General features: G+C 39.7%; 1 protein-coding gene across 4 annotated transcripts in view; it reads right to left on the bottom strand.

Annotated features, from left to right (window-relative positions):
• Positions 1-675: 675 nt before the first annotated feature.
• The window catches only part of SLC17A5 (solute carrier family 17 member 5), a 52,854-nt gene continuing 36,538 nt past the window's right edge, over positions 676-16,991 (bottom strand). For 2 of the 4 annotated variants that reach the window (XM_047102543.1, XM_047102547.1), the window contains 2 exons: positions 8,629-8,719; positions 3,098-4,829 (listed from right to left, as the gene is read on the bottom strand). In XM_047102543.1, coding sequence (XP_046958499.1) covers positions 4,692-4,829; positions 8,629-8,719 — 229 coding nt within the window. In that variant the 3' untranslated portion in view covers positions 3,098-4,691. Of the gene's footprint in view, positions 1,231-3,095; positions 4,830-8,628; positions 8,720-16,991 lie in introns of those variants that run through there. The other 2 variants (XM_047102544.1, XM_047102546.1) reach the window with 2 other exon arrangements.

Raw genomic sequence — 16,991 nt, 5'->3', positions numbered from 1 at the left:
AGACGCACACTTAATGTGACAGGCCATGACTCGTTTGAAATGCTAGCATATTTCAGGAGCTTCTGCCAAAAAAGAGCACTTCAGGAAAAGATTTAATGCGATATTCAGGATGGTATGTTTCTCCCTGCCCGAAGTGCAGCCTATTAGCGTGAAGGCGCGAGTAAGGGGAAACAGGGCATTTAAATGCTTTTCAGCTCAGTTGTGCATTAATGGCTTCTCACTTTACTAGCACAGGACTGGCAGTGACGTGGAACTTCTAAGTTTCCTCCTCCTGCAACATCAAGATAAAGTGAAAGTAAACAGGCGCTTGGAAAGTTACTAGTGTTTTTCCTCATCAAAGCACATGAAAAAGGGTGGCAGAAAATTTATTACATTTCTTTTGTTTTCAGTAATGGGTGTACTTACAGCATTTCATAGCAGGAGCTTCTAGAAGTGTTTTCTTTTCTTTTCTAAAAATTTTTAATGTTTATTTATTTTTGAGAGAGACAGAGTGCAAGTGGGGGAGGGGCAGAGAGAGAGAGAGGGAGACACAGAATCCAAGGCAGGCTCCAGGCTCTGAGCTGTCAGCACAGAGCCCGATGCAGGGCTCAAACCCACAGTCCATGAGTTCATGACCTGAGCCGAAGCCGGATGCCCAACCAACTGAACCACCCAGGCGCCCCTAGAAAGTGTTTTCTCTATTACTCTCTTAGAGCACAAACTTTTTATATTTGTCTTTTCTGCTTATGGTTACTCTAAAAGGCAGAGGCATCTGAAAAGGTTTTGTGATCCATCTTAATTTACATTTCTAGAAGAGAGATAATTTATTCTTTAACTGAAATTAGACATTGACCCCAGGTCTATGCCTCTGAGGCAGTAACTGGTGCTTTTCCAGAGACGAACGAGGCCACTTCCTATGGTGCTCTTCCTGCCTTCAAATTTAAATACTCTTACCAATATTTTCCTGTTGAGGGCGTTTTATTTAGAACAGTGGTAAACTGCCCTTAGAGAAGAGATTATTTACCTTGCAATAGGGTCTAAATTCAAACATGTCTATTTCCGATTTCTTGAAAATGAAACAGGCTGAAGCGAGGACATTACAATGGTTAATACAAACTGCTGACTTCAGTGTTTGTCTCCATTTCTTTCATAACTCTGCTTCTCAAGGTTAGCCGGCACACTCATTTCCACTGGATTTGATTGTTGGGTGGATAATGATGTTTTTACATGGAAGGTTTCAAAGGCTGGAATCTATGAAGGAAAATGTTTGATAAATCACAATGGGAGCTCAATGAGTGAAGGGATTTGCTTTTCCTCGCTGTTGTATCCCTGGTGCCAAGAACAAAGCCTTGCTTGTAATGAATGCTCAATAAATATTTGTTGCATAACTGGCAGAAATATTTTGCTTATCTAGAACTAAACTATTCTCAAATACATACTTTCAAAACCATTTACCAATGACTGCCACTTACACCTTATTTTGAGGTTAGCATTATCGTTTCTTCTTTAAAAGGTGTTGGTGTTGGCACGTTTATTTCACTTTGTTTTTTGAGAAAAAGAACATATTGAAAAGAACAACATAGGAGATGAAAATTTCGATGTATAGCCCATTTAGCCAAAGGGTGATTTACTAAACATTTATTAAGCAACTAAAATATTAAGACAAAGCGTGTATTGTTACAAGGGAGACCATGCTGAGATGAATCAAATCAAGATGCTTGCGATGACTCTAATAGGGAGATTGGCCACGAACAGTATTCATCTGTATTATAAAGAAAAGGCCATTCAGAAGAAAGGGGACCAAGGAGTGACTTCAGGAAGGCCTGCAGTGAGAGAAAGGACTGTGTCAAATGCATATCAGTATACCCTTATTGCCTAGGAAAGAGTAGATAGATATCCCTGTTTGCTGAATGAATGAATGAATGACCTCTTCCTCAAAACTGAGGCTGAGTCCTTGAGTTTAAAATATAGAAAAAACTCAAAATAAATAATATGATGTTTCAGTGGATCAGAGGAAGAGACCACATCTAGGTCAGGGAGAATGTAGGAAGTCAAGGGTCACGAAGGAGGTGGAGACGAAGAGTGACTTTCCAGGTCCAAGGAATGAAATTGGTAAAGGTATGGAGGGGAGGAAAAATGGAGAGCAGATGGGGGAAGGGTTAAGTAGTTGTAGCTGGATGTAGCTGGTGGATGTGTGCTGGGAGATGGAGCAGGTGGGCCTAGGAGTTAGGAGGGTAGGCTGCTTGGTGGTTTACTGGGCAGCTAGTAAGGGGAGCTAGGGGCTTCAGCTGGGGGGAGCATCCTAATCAGGCAGATGAGATGTGTTGGGACCAATGACCCAGCATGGGTGGAAGTTGGGCAGAAGATCAGATTCAAGGCCACTTAAACTTTTTTATTCCAGGTGGAAACAAAAGTCACAGAGATCTTATTTAGAAGATGGGAGAGGGATTTAAACAAATTCCAGAGACTTGAAAAACTGGAATGGAAAAGACATGTGGTTAATTATACACTGGTATGGGGGTAGGGTGGGAGAGGACAGAGGAGGAAGAATGCTCCTAACAAAAATAAGGAAGTGGTGGATTTTGTTGGAGACGGGGGTAAGGGAGAGAGTTTGGATTTACAAAAGTCCTAAGTGTAGAGAAGAGAGCCAGTGGGGATGTCCGGTGAGCAGTTAAAAACCTGGTGGTGATTACACAGTAGTTTGAGCACTTCTTTAAAGTGATGTTTTTATTCGAACAGTTATACTGCCACATTTGGTAAAGGGAAAACTAATTCTCTGTCCTACCCCTGGTTGCCTATTTTTCTCGCTTCAGAGGTAACCTGTCTCCAGTTTCTTGAGTATCATTGTAAAGATATTCTGTATGTATCTGTGTTTTTTTGTTTCCAGAGAATTTTATGGGTTTTTTTTTTAATGTTTATTTATTTTTTGAGGGAGAGAGGAAGAGAGAGAGTGCGTGAGCAGGGGAGGGGCAGAGAGAGAGAGAGGGGTACAGAGGATCCAGAGAGGGCTCTGCACTGACAGCAGGGAGCCTGATGTGGGGCTCAAAGTCATTAACCGTGAGATCATGACCTGAGTTGAAGTCGGACGTTCGACCAACTGAGTCACCCAGGCACCCCTGTATTTTTGTTTTTAAAGGCTAGAGAAGACTTGAGTGTTCTTGAGACAGAAGGAAAAGAACAAGAAGAGAGGTAGAGATTGAAGAAGCAGAAATTACAGAGGAATTACTGAAGCAAGGTCTTAGAGGAGGTAGGAGAGGATACAGTCTGTGGTGTAGGCATACCCTTTGGGGAGAAGAGCGGGTCCTTTGCAGAACTAGGAAGGGCAGGTTGAGGGCAACAAAGATTTCTAATGCTGGATCACTCAGAGGGCCTTGGCTTGGTGATGGCACAGAGGCACCTAGAGGTAGACTGGTGGCTTGAGGAAGATGGTAGAGATGTAAAATAGCCACTCTGGACACTAGAAGCTACCATAGAACTGCCAGATCCAAAAATCCATCCAAAAATGTTTAATTTTGATGATTTATAAAAGAAATATCACCATAGCAACTTAAAGCTATTTACAAATTTAAAAATAAATGTATCCACATCATATTACATCAAACAGTTTCAGTTAAAATGTTACAGGTAGTGTTGAACAAACATAAAAAAACATAAATCAAGTTCTAAATCACATAAATGCCCTCGAAGCATGCTCAAAAACCACTGGAAGATGGTCAGGTAAAAACTGGAAAATGTGATTCAGGAGCCGGAAGTAAGGATGATTACACCACCGGTTGTAGGCCAGAAGCTTACATGTAGTCAAATGGAAAAAAATGTGAGAATTAAAAAAAAATTTTTAAGAAATTATTCTTGTGGAAGCCCATAGAACACAGGACTTGGAAATTTCTATTTTAATCCACGAGAAGGTAGTTCTAATCAAGGGTGATATTGTTTGTGGTTAAGTGGGCATCACACCGTCTTTTTGCAGGTTACATGCCAAGCCGTATTCCAGTGAGCTGGGGAGGGGGAAGTGTGAGGATGCGTCAGACCACGGCGGTGGGTCTTGCTGCCTGGGTCTACTTTATCTACACGTTAAGAGCCCCCCGGGGGAAGAACACCATCTGAAGGGTTGGCGCTGACCCTGGTCTTGGGCGCTGCCTCTGATAAATGCTGGGCACTGTCCCTGAAGCCAGGGAGGGAATGCTCGGCGGCTGCCTGGGCATGCTTCCCTCAGCCTGGTTGCCAGGCCAAATTATACAGCGGTTGGCAGCTCCGTGGAGATGCTGCAGTTTGAGACCTAAGTGTCCGGGATTGCTGCCGACAAATCATTCTTATGAGGAAAGTGGTCAAAAACAGGTGTTGGCCACGACCTGAGAATTATTACCTAGTTTAATTAAGCAAAGGTATAGAGGGGTCCACTTCAGCTCATTCCTTTATGTATGGCCCTTAAGAATAAGCACAAATCCCCTCCTTTATTTATATCACCTGATTTACAGCCAGATGCGTGACCCTCAAGTGTAAGTTCCAGGATACGTGTTATTAATAATTAAAAATAGTTAATTTTACTAATCTGGCAACTTGTGACATTTCATGATTACAAGCCTTAAAAATTTAATACAAGTACAATTTTTTCTTATACATACAATGCATACACATTAAAATATCAAAGGCACTTATAGGTTACATGATCAACAAAAATACATTAATAGAGACAGGATTATTTATTGGTTGCTTCAGTTTCTGTGTCCATGTTGATCGTTGAGAGCCCAGCTTTGCACTTCACCTTTGCCGAATAGCGTGAAGAAAATGGCACCAAACACATTAATAGCAGCAGCGATATAGAAAACGGTTTGCCATTCGCTAATTGTGTTCTAAAGAAAGGAAAACATGCAGATGAAAAAGAACTTTGTTTACAGTCCACTTTATAGAAAAGGTGGTGTCACAAGACTGTTACAACACTAGTGCTAATCATAAAAGCCCCATGCTGGAAACACCCCAAATGTCCACAGCAAAAATGTGGTCTATTTGTTCAACAGAATACTATACATGATGAAAATGAATGAGCTACAACAACATCGATGCACCTCACTAACAAAACGTTAAGTGGAAGAAGCCAGACATAAAAGAGCACGTATTGAGGGACTGTTTTATATAATATCCCATTATATAAAAGCTCAAAATCACACACACAAAACTATAATCTATAGTGTTAAAAGTCAGAGTAGAGGCTCCTCTTGGTAGGGAGATGGGGGAATGGCAGCGAAGAGTACCTGGAGGCTTTGCACGAGAGGTAACGTTCTGTTTCTTGACTGGGAGCTGGTTACACCAGTTATTAACTTTGTGAAAATTCATCCAACTGTATGCTTAGGATTTGTGTATTTTTTAAATACTGTAATGCTTCAATAAAAAGCTTACTCAAAATAAAACGTGTGGCATGTCTTTCCACATGCATTGCTAGGAAAGTACTCATCTCCCAAGTTCTCAGGTGGAGGTATAAAGGGCAGATCAAGTAAGGATGAGTTAAGATGAACTTTGAAGTTCAAGTTTGAGGCCTGGCACACAGAGTTCTTGAATGGCACACAAAACAGGACACGTGTGGGATTTGCCAGTTAAGAGATCAACAAAACACAATTGTTCAGTGTATAATCCAGTGGTATAAAAACATTAGGCAGTTAGCTAATTTCTGGGTCATGTGACTAACTTACAACCACTTTTTGGATTTTGCAATGTCAGTCTAACCAGAATGCTACATTTGCAGCATTTAAAAAAGAAAAAACAAGTGGTGGAACTGGTAACGGGAAAGAAAAAAGAAAGGCACTAGGGGGCTAGTATGAGGTCATTCATTTAGGAAAAAAGGAAAATCATGGAGAAAGAAAGCACTCTGCTGTTAAGTTATACTTACCTGAGATGCATGTATTTGGGGAAAAAAATCTTAGAAATTCGTTGTAAAATTTAGTAACTATTTAGTATGTGAACAATGTGGTTTTATTTGTACTTGACTCATTCCACAAAGTTTTTGAGGCAGTGCAGTACTTTTTAATCGTGAGCAATTACAATTGTAAAGGCAAATATGTGTTTTTCCTCTTAAAAAATGTCCTTTTAATAACATTAAACAAATGCTATGATAGCATATCCAAAATTCAGTTCAGTTCCCACTTTACATTCAAGACTTTAATTGAAGAATCCAGATTTCCCTAGCAGAAATGCTACAATTATCCATAATAAGTAAAATTAATACATGGTAGTATGGTGACTTAAGTTTGTGTGTGCCACAACGCTCCATGAAGATAAGGTTAAACGTTTCTGATGTGTCCATATATATTATATATTTTTTGATGTGTCTATAACGAGACACAGAATTTTAGGGGAAAAAAAAAACTTTTCCAACATCCCTATTTAAAAAAATTTTTTTTCAACATTTATTTATTTTTTGAGAGAGGGAGGGAGGGTGGGAGAGGGAGAGAGGGGGAGAGAGAGAGAGAGAGAGAGAGAGAGAGAGAGAGAGAGAGACAGGAATATAAGCAGGGGAGGGTCAGGGAGAGAGGGAGACACAATCTGAAGCAGGCACAGGTTCCGAGCTGTCAGCACACAGCCCAACACGGGGCTTGAACCACTTATTGTGAGATCATGACCTGAGCTAAAGTCGGACACTTAACTGACTGAGCCACCCAGTTGCCCCTCAACATCCCTTCCTATTAAATGAGAGAAAACAGTAATGAGGAGGCACCGATTCATTCATGTAGGGAATCAGAAATGGTGGGAGCAGACAAGAAATAGGAACACTGTGGTGAACACATATAAGTCTGAAATCAGTATATTTGGCAATAAAAAAGTTTGTAAGCGTATTCTGAAATTCTAAGGATTAGATGGTGTTAATTTGATTACAGAGACAAAGAATTAAGTCTCTTTTACACATTTAGAGTCAGCGTCTTGAAGAATATATTTCATCAGGTGTTACATTGTTTTAAACAGTAGAAAACTGGAGTTGGAGGTCACTGATTTTTATTTCTTGCGTGTGTGGGCAACTTTTACAGGGCCGAGTCTCTGCTTACTGATGTGGCGCCATGCTGCCTCCCTGCTCGAGGCCAGACCAGCCTTGGGCCCCTGGAGGGCTCAGTGCCCTTCCTGCACCCCATCCACTCCTCTAGGGCTCCTTCTCCACAGACTGCGTGTTCTCTCCCCTGTACCCACAGCACTCTGCACACATTTTTTTTTCTGCAGCATTTGCCATACTGTACTTTATTTGATTACATATAATCTCTAAATGATGAGTTTCTCAAGCATAGAAGCTTGTCATTTTGCCTTTGGATCCTCAGTATCTGGCATATTAATAAGCACTCAAAAATGCCTACTTAGGGGCACCTGGGTGGCTCAGTCGGTTGAGTGTTCGACTTTAGCTCAGGTCATGATCTCACAGTAAGTCGTTCAAGCCCCGTGTCGGGCTCTGTGCTGACAGCTCAGAGACTGGAGCCTGCTTCGGATTCTGTGTCTCCCCTCTCTCTGCCCCTCCCCCACTCATACTCCGTCTATGTCTCTCTCTCAAAAATAAACATTAGAAAAATTTTAATAAAAAAAATCTTAACAGGGGCGCCTGGGTGGCTCAGTTGGTTGAGTGTCTGACTTCGGCTCAGGTCATGATCTCATGGCTCGTGAGTTTGAGCCCCATATCGGGCTCTCTGCTGACAGCTCAGAGCTGGGAGCCCGCTTCGGATTCTGTGTCTCCCCCTCTCTCTGCCCTTCTTCTCTTGCACTCTTTCTCTTTCTCAAAAAATGAATAAATATTAAAAAAAAAAAAAAAGAAATGCCTGTTCAATCCATGTTTGACTATTTCAGGGCTCACTAACTCATAAGGTAGCCCATTCCATATAGTAGACAGCGTTAAGCAGGAAGTTTTCCTGTTGTGTCCTCATTACTTCTCTCCATCTGTCTTTGTGGAACTGCTGAGAATAAGTCACCATCTTTTGTGTGGTAGTCCTTCGATATGTGAAGTTACCTATCATGTCTTCACAAGTCTTCTGCTTCTGTCAGTATTTGTCATTTCACCTGATATTTATTCATTTGCACATGACCTCCTGACATCTCTCTCACTTTTGTGGACCCACTTCTTGAATAATTTTACATAAACAAACAATCTTTATTTGTTCAAGCCAAAGACACAAGATACTGTATAAAATCATGACTTTGAAGTACATGTGTGGTGTCAGCTACATTTTCATTGAATTTAGTTCTGTTGTTCTAAAATCCAAAGAGTGTTCTTTGAAAATAGACTTCCCTATCCATTAGGGCATTTAGCTTTTTGTTGATACAAGGAATTTCATAAGAATAAACACTCAAGGGTGCCTGAGTGGCTCAGTCAGTTGGGCTCCAACTTTGGCTCAGGTCATGGTCTCATGGTTCTTGGGTTTGAGCCCTGCATCGGGCATTGTGCTGACAGCTCAGAGCCTGAAGCCTGCTTTGGATTCTGTGTCTCCCTTTCTGCCTGCCCCCCCGCCCCATGCTCTGTCTCTCTCTCTCAAAAATAAATAAACATTAAAAAAAAAAAGTAAAAAAAGAAAGAATAAATATTCAGAATTTTACTCTTAATTAAAATACACTCAACTTTGATACAGATGTGCAGGTTCAAATGAACTATGTAGACCTTTGTAGTTTATAAGCATATTATCTACTTACATCAGGGGTCAGACTTTTAGCAATGACAGGTCCAATCATTCCTGGAATAGTGGCAAATGTATTTGTGATGCCCAGGAGGATACCAGCATACCTGCAGAAACATTTTCATAGAGGTTTATTATTGTGTTATACATTTAAGTAGTTTCTTTCAATAGATAGCTGTACTATTTCCAGAATATGCTGTATTCTTGTGAAATTTTATGTCTAAATGAAATGTCTTACTAAGTTGGACTGAATATATTTTGAATATATTTAGCTGGCGAAAAATTTGCATTTCAATAGTTAATTAGCATTCTAACATTATATAGGGGAATGCAAGCCACTAAAATGATCCTTTTTATAGTGATTTAGAAAAGTGTTGAGATTGATTTTTATACATGACTATATTAGATAGGAAGGTTGATACATCTTAAGGTTTTTTAGTAAAAAAAAAAAATTATTTCTTGGTTACAAAATCTATTTCAGTGTTGAAAATTTGAAACAAATTAAGAAGAAAATAAAATTACCTATAGTCCTTTCATATAGAGATAATCAACATTAACACTTTGGTAAATATCCTAATTATTTTTGTTCATATGTATGTATTTCTAATATTATTAGAGAAATGAGATAATATTTAACATATAATTCTATAGCTTACTTGTTCTGCTTATAATGTATCTGCTTATAGCTAAGTCCTTACACACTATCCCAGAAGTAGACAAGTTTGGTATACATTGTGTGTGTGTGTGTGCGTGTGTGTGTGTGTAACAAAAAAAATGCATTTCTTAAAAAGTTTATTTATCTTGAGAGAAAGAGAGAGAGAGAGAGAGAGAAGGGGGCAGGGGTGAGAGAGAGAGAGAGAGAGAGAGAGAGAGAGAGAGAGAGAGAATCTCCAGCAGGTTCCATGCTATCAGTTCAGGAGACCTATACAGGGCTCAATCTCACAAACTGCGAGATCATGACCTGAGCCAAAATCAAGAGTCAGTTGCTCAACTGACTGAGCCACCCAGGTGCTGCAAAAATGCTTTTTTAATAAACACAGAAAAAGTTGATTTATTTTAAGGGTAAAGCTTAGAGGAGTCAGATATTCTCACCTATGTTTAGGTGCAAATCTTTAAAGAAAGAATTCCTGCTTGTATTTGGGAAACACTAGTGATCTGCTGACTTCTCCAATACATAAAGAATGTATGTAGACTGAGGAAGGCTAAATGAAATGCTTATCATTTTCTTTTTTTTAAATTTTTTTTTTTTTACGTTTATTTATTTTTGAGACAGAGAGAGACAGAGCATGAGCGGGGGAGGGGCAGAGAGAGAGGGAGACACAGAATCGGAAGCAGGCTCCAGGCTCTGAGCCATCGGCCCAGAGCCTGACGCGGGGCTCGAACTCACAGACCGCGAGATCGTGACCTGGCTGAAGTCGGACGCTTAACCGACTGCGCCACCCAGGCGCCCCTAAAATGCTTATCATTTTCTAAAAAGAAGTCATACTGGGGCACCTGGGTGGCTCAGTTGGTTAAGAATCTGGCTCTTGACTTCAGCTCAGGTCATGATCTCATGGCTTGTCAGTTCGAGCCCCATGACGGGCTCTGTGCTGACAGTGCTGAGTCTGCTTGGATTCTCTCTCTCTCCCTTCTTCTTGGCTCTCCCTGCCCGCCCCCCACCCCCAAAATAAATAAACATGGAAAAAAAAGTTATATTGGACTGATAATCAGGAGACCTAAAGATTTGTGACCCCCCCAGTTCTACCATTGACCATCTATGTAACCTTGGGCCAGTTAGTGATAGATTATTTCCCTTATCATTCATGGGTTCATCGATGTATACATGTAACATATTTGGTGGTACCACACAAGATCCCCCACAACCCACCAAATGTACTAAAATATTAGTTTTGAGTATAACATACACATGGAAATATGTAAAAATTGTAAGTGTAGAGCTTGATGAATTTTTACAAAGTGAACACAACCATGTTACTAGCACTTGGTCAAGAAATGGAACTTACTGGAATAAACATTTTAAAGGACATTTTACATAAGGCTGAGCTGCCTCTCAGAATGTATAAGCTTTAATTTGAATAATCATAATTTGCCAGGTCATCTCTATTCGAAAACTTACAAGGATGATTTAATGCTTACCCTAAAAAGACTATAATCTTTTGCCTGATTGGCAGTGGTCTGGCCCTGGTCCATCTACCCAGCCTTGCCTTATTACCTAGTAGTCTATAATACCTAACTTCAGATTCAGACAGCTCTCATTCCAGCTGCTCACATCTGGTATGCTCATTCCTGTTAATTATCTCTACTCATACTATACTCAGTATCTGAAATCCACACTCTTTCTGTCCAGTGTTTTATTCCCTTTTAGTTTTTGCAGGGCCACTAGATATATGCTCATTCATGCCAACCAGAGAAGTGGTACATGACCCACAATTGTTTCAGGCTCTGTCCATGGATCCCTGGGGCACTGGCTGCACTGAATACTGGAGCTTTGTCTTACAGAGACTAGTACTTCTCTTGGACATTGGCTTCAAAGGATGCTGACTCCTGATCAGGAATTTCATACGAATGGAATCACACGGCATATAGTCTTTTAAATTATATATTAGGGTTGCTAAACATCCCAATTGTTATGTGTATCAATAGTTTATTCATTTTTTATTGCTCTCTTTTTTTTTTTTAAACATTTATTTATTTTTGAGACAGAGAGAGACAGAGCATTAACGGGGGAGGGTCAGAGAGAGGGAGACACAGAATCCGAAACAGGCTCCAGGCTCCGAGCTGTCAGCACAGAGCCCGACACGGGGCTCGAACCCACGGACCGTGAGATCATGACCTGAGCCGAAGTCGGCCGCCCAACCGACTGAGCCACCCAGGCGCCCCTTTATTGCTCTCTTTTTAATTGAAGAAACTGGGATTTTGTCATATAGACAGTCAGTGCTATGTTCTGTATTTGTAGACTGCATTCCTGAGACATCATTTAGCATAATCTTACATTCCCAGTATTTCCTGTATACTGATAGTATCTAGACTCTAGATCACAGAGGGTGCATTAGATTCAGCTTTGATTTTTTAGCAAGAAAATTTAAAGGTGGTGATGGAGTTAAAAATTGGTTAACTAAGTAAATGGCATTTATTAATTTATTTTTCATAAGAATCATCTAGGTATATACAAAGTCCAATTAGAGCTTTTAATTTTTCATGAAATAATCAGTGTTATTATAAAATAAAATTCTGGTCCAAATTAAAGAAGCTTGAAATTTATTAGTTCATATAGTCTTATTGTGGGATACTAAGATTTGTTAGTATTTAGGATCCTTAGTATCTTGGTTGCAGATGACGAATCTGAAATTCCTCTCTCCATTTTGGATATAGACAAGTGCCTACTGTGGGTTGAACTGTGTCATCCCAAAATTCATATGTTGAGGGCCTAACCCCCCATTATGACTGTTCTTGGAGATACGGTTTTTAGGAGGTTATCAAGGTTAAGTAAGTGTAGGGTCTTAACCCAATAGGATTAGTGGCCTTATAAGAAGAGGAAGAAAGAGAAATCGCTCTATCTCTGTGAGTATTTACCAAGGAAAGGCTATGTGAAGAGACTGAGAGAAGGTGGCTGTAAGCAAGGGAAAGAGCTCTCGCCAGAACCTGACTATGCTGGTACCCTGATCTTGGACTTCCAGCTTCCGGAACTGTGAGCAAATAAACTTCTATTTTTTAAGCTACATGGTATATGGCATTTTGAACGGCAGTTTGAGTTGACTAATACAGTGACTAAATAAAACATCCTGCTGAACTGAATTAAATTATCTACAACTATCAAACATTTTTATGTTCAAAACTCATTCATAGTGGATACAATAACGAAAGCATACGGCACAGGTCTTTTTAGCTTATGCCCTGTAGGGAATGTATCTTAAATTAACCAGGCTTGGCAGAACCTGTCTTTTTTTTTTTTTTTTAAAACCATTAACACCTTGCCAGTAGGAGGAACTGACTGTAATGCCGCCAGGCCTTTTCAGTGACAGATATTAAGTGCAGATGAATGCTGTGAAATTCTAAATGTCAGCACCAAGAAACTCATTCAGGTATTTCTATTACACTTGGCCAGGAAGGGCCATGAAAGATTGATGGCTATTTGGAAAAAAACATGTTGTACAGACTCAGTCTGGATTCTGTGGTGGTGGAATACTAGAATGCAATGGGATTAACAGTTAGAAATCTATCCGATTCCCCGTTATCTGGGCAACAAAATCATTCATAGAAAATCTCTATCTCATTCTATAGAAGAAAAGGCTTAGAAAATACCATGAACACATGTGTATGTTATATACATGTTTATTCAAAAACCTCATCTCAGGTATGGCTCTAAGTATTTTATATATATCCCATTTTAATAGTAAAATCTACTCCATGAGGTAGGGATTGATATCTCCTTTCTACAGATGAAGAAAGATTGTAAAATGTTACCCAATTTGTCTGATTCCAAATCAGTGCTTAATATTACAAGGTTAAAATCTATAACATTGCCTTCTTAACAACATAGTCGTTACTGAATTCAATCTGTAGGGAATGCCAGTTTTCTTATGCTTAATTTTTTACCATAAGCTCCAGTGCTGAATGCTTAAAAGTCTGTGGTCCTCAACTGTTTCTGTTCTATCAGAGCGCTTCCCTGTGCATGGACAGACACTCAGCTGTTACCAAAGAAAAAGGAGCTAAGCAACATCATGGTCATAAAATATATAATCCCCCAGTTAACCAAGAGGTGGAGAACCAGAAACAGCTAGTATCCTTTGAATCAAGAAATTCTAGTTGGAAAGCTCATCTGAGGGGTTGAATCAAAATATAAGGGGGGGAGGGATAATTTTGATTTTGATGAGATTACATTTGTACAGCTATATACTTTTAAAAGTTACATATGTTGTTCATATACATACATATGTTGATCACAACCACAAATCTGGTGCTTACATGTACTTACCACTCTTCTAACTTGTACAACTATTTGTTGGTATCACTTACGTTACTAAACTGTTTAGTTTCATACTATATCTAGATAAATGTCTTTTTTGACCTATGACTCACAAAATGCCAGGGCTCGAACAGATGTGAAATTTAGCCATTCATCTGATGCTTGAAGCCCAGTTCTGGGATCCTGCCTGCACAACATCCAGTATATGCTTCAGGACATGATCTTATCACCCTCCACGCCAGCAGAAGCTTACACAGATGCAAACAAGGGCCATGTTACTTTCATGTTTGTGTCTTCAACATTTGGTACAGGGCCTGGCACAGTGTTTGTTAAATGACTAGATCCATTAGTCAGCATGCTATGACACTGAAATGTAGTAATTATACATCTACCTAATTGTACAACCAATTCATCTTTTCCATCCTATCCAAAAGGATTATCATGGGAGATCTAGTTGAAATCCTGATATACTAAATATACTGTATTCTCTTTACGTCTGAGGCTAGAAATGTTGAGAAATCAGACCACTTTGCTATTTTGACTGTTAGTGATCTAATGTTATCTCGTTAGTAATCAATATTTTCTTTTCTAAGAGCTTACCAGTCATCACTTTAATATTTTACTTGGATTGATTTGTGACTCTGGTCATGGCACCTGACTCAAAGTTTGCCAGAAAATAATAGTTTATTGCATTATGTCCAGGTACACTTATTACATTATGAGCTAAGTATATATGTGGATGTATGTGTGTTCTATTTTTTTCACAACAATCTTACAAGGTAGGTACCATGTATATTTGGTTTTTTTCCTTCCCAGAAGCTCCTGCCAGATTCCAGAGCTTCTGATGGATGGAGGGCACCTGATGAATCCTGAACTACATTTCAGCTCCATGAAATGGAGTGGGTAGCTTACTGCCTTCTTTCTGGCTAGCTGGTTGGTGAGCCAATTTTATGTTCCTTACAATTTTTACTTCTCATGTTTATTTACTTAATTTTATAATAAACTCACATAAACTGAGGCAACCAGAATATGTCTGTTCTTGGCTATGAGTTCTTTTCCCTGAGTTCTCAAAATAACTATTAGGCAGTGACCAATTTTTAAGATTTTTGAGAGACAATGATGTAGCAGAAAGATCCCTGGACTATGCTGTTGAGACCTAAATTCAAGTCTGCCATTTACTAGCTGTGACTTTGGAAGCCATATAAGTCCTCTGTACCTGAGTTTCTTCATCTTCAAAATGAGTTCTTTGTGTGTGGTGAGTGTTACCAATGGCCTTCTCTGTATCCATTCCCATGAGCTATGGGGAACATCGACTCTCACCTCTAACTTTAGAGTGGGTGCTAATTGTCCTGAAGTCAAATGGTATTCCCTTGGCCATAGGAGTGGTTCAGGGGATGAATATGTGATTTGGTTTAGTTCAGTCAAAATGAAGCCTAGGACTTAACGTCCATGGTGGAGAGAGGAAAATATCTTTTCCTTTTTTCTTCTTCTTTAAATGTTTATTTATTTTGAGGGGGGGAGGGATAGAGAGAGAGAGAGAGACAGAGAATTCTAAGATAGCGCAGATGCAGGGCTCGAACCCACAAACCATGAGATCATGACTTGAGCCAAAATTAAGAATCAGAGGCTTAACAGACTGAGCCACCCAGGGTCCCCAATCCTTTTCTTTCTTGACTGATGTAAATAAAGAAGGATGTAATTCTGGTTGTTACTGGCAATTATTTCATTGTGTGATTTTACAAGCATACCCAGCCTTATAGTTTTTTAAAACTATTATGAAAGTTAGTGGAAAAGAAAGGAGTTTTGGTAATATTAGTGGACAGCTGATGTAAACTCTTTCCTGAAGCCAGATGTCTCTGGACTTTACACTAAAGCGAATCAATAGATTTTGCTGTTCAGCCAGCCTGAATTAGACATCTTTTGTGCCCAAATTCTCAATTCCCATATCCCTCTGAGTGTTCATCAGCCCTCAGCTTGTTAAAATTTCAAGCTTAGACCAATCCAACAGCATAATTTTAATACTACACTTGGGCTGCTGAACACCACTGAAAGAACATCTCTAAAATAGAGTAAAAATTCATCTCTAATCACAGCTGATCCTCATCAATGGCAAAAATCCCTTCAATGAGTTCTTAGTGACGATTTTCCTGGGTAGTTAGTTCGAACTTTTATGATTCTCAAGTCTTTTATTCCACCTGTCTTCTTTCTTAGTCTCAGCAATGAACCTGACTCCCATGTCAAAAAGAAATCAAAGGAGAACAGTTAAGATTTTTCAATTAGTTATCTACTGCTGCACTATAAATTACTTCAAACTTAGCAACTTCAGACAACAAATATTTATCGTCTCACAGGTTCTGTGGGTCAGGAATATAGAAGTGGTTTAGCTGGCTCAGAATCCCCCAATCATGTTGACTGGGGCTGCAGTTACCTGAAGATTGGACTGGGGCCAGAGGATCCACTTCTTTAAAAAAACATCTTTTTATGTTTATTTTTGAGAGAGACAGAGAGGATGCGAGTGGGGAAGGGTCAGGGAGAGAGGGGGAGACACAGAATCTGAGGCAGGCTCCAGGCTCTGAGCTGCCAGGCAGAGCCTGTTGCGGGGCTTGAACTCACAAACAGTGAGATCATGACCTGAGCTGACGTCGGATGCCTAACCGACTGAGACACCCAGGCGCACCCCGAGGATCCACTTCTAAGCTCACTTATGTCACTACTGGCGATAGTCTCAGTTCCCCCCGATGTGGGTCTTGCCACAGGGCCCCTAAGTGTCCTCCCTACATTACAGTTGAATCATCTGAGACAGAAAGCAAAGAAGTTGCAGTAATGCCTTTTTTGACCTAGTCAGATACCATTACTTTTGCCATATTCATTAGAAACAAGTCACTAAATCCAGTCCACACTCAAGGGGAGAGGAAATAGACTCCTTCTTTCAAAAGGAGAGGTGTGGAATTTGTGGACATATTTTAAACCACTACAATTCTCAAGTTCTCATCTCACCTCAAAACTCTTCTTTAATGAAATCCTCTTTACTACCTTCTGTTTCTTCTCATTTGAAAGCTAATCCCTCCACTTGGACTCTGAATCTCATTCCTTCCTGATTTCTACCAACTAGTCATTGTTACTTCTTCCTTTTAGCTTTGATCTTTCACTGTTGATTGAACTTTTTTTCTCAGCAATATTAACAGCCTGGGTCTCTTTCATCTTAAAAAAAAAAAAAAACAACTCAAACAATCATCCACCAATATATGCCCATCTTTAGCTTTTCCTCCTTCTCTTCATAGTTAATTGTTTTGAAATAGTTGTTTATTGGCAGTAGTTCTCAAATTTTAAGGTCCATAAAGACAACCCAGAGGAGCAACAAAATGCAGATTCCCTATTCCTGCGATCAAGAATTCTGCTTTATTTTTAACAAG

This window comes from Lynx rufus, unplaced genomic scaffold, assembly GCF_022079265.1.
Source record: "Lynx rufus isolate CCGP_SWC_20201006 ecotype Redwood Valley unplaced genomic scaffold, mLynRuf1.p SCAF_6, whole genome shotgun sequence".
In the NCBI taxonomy this organism is placed as follows: Eukaryota; Metazoa; Chordata; class Mammalia; order Carnivora; family Felidae; genus Lynx; species Lynx rufus.
This window is presented reverse-complemented; position numbering and strand designations above follow the sequence as displayed.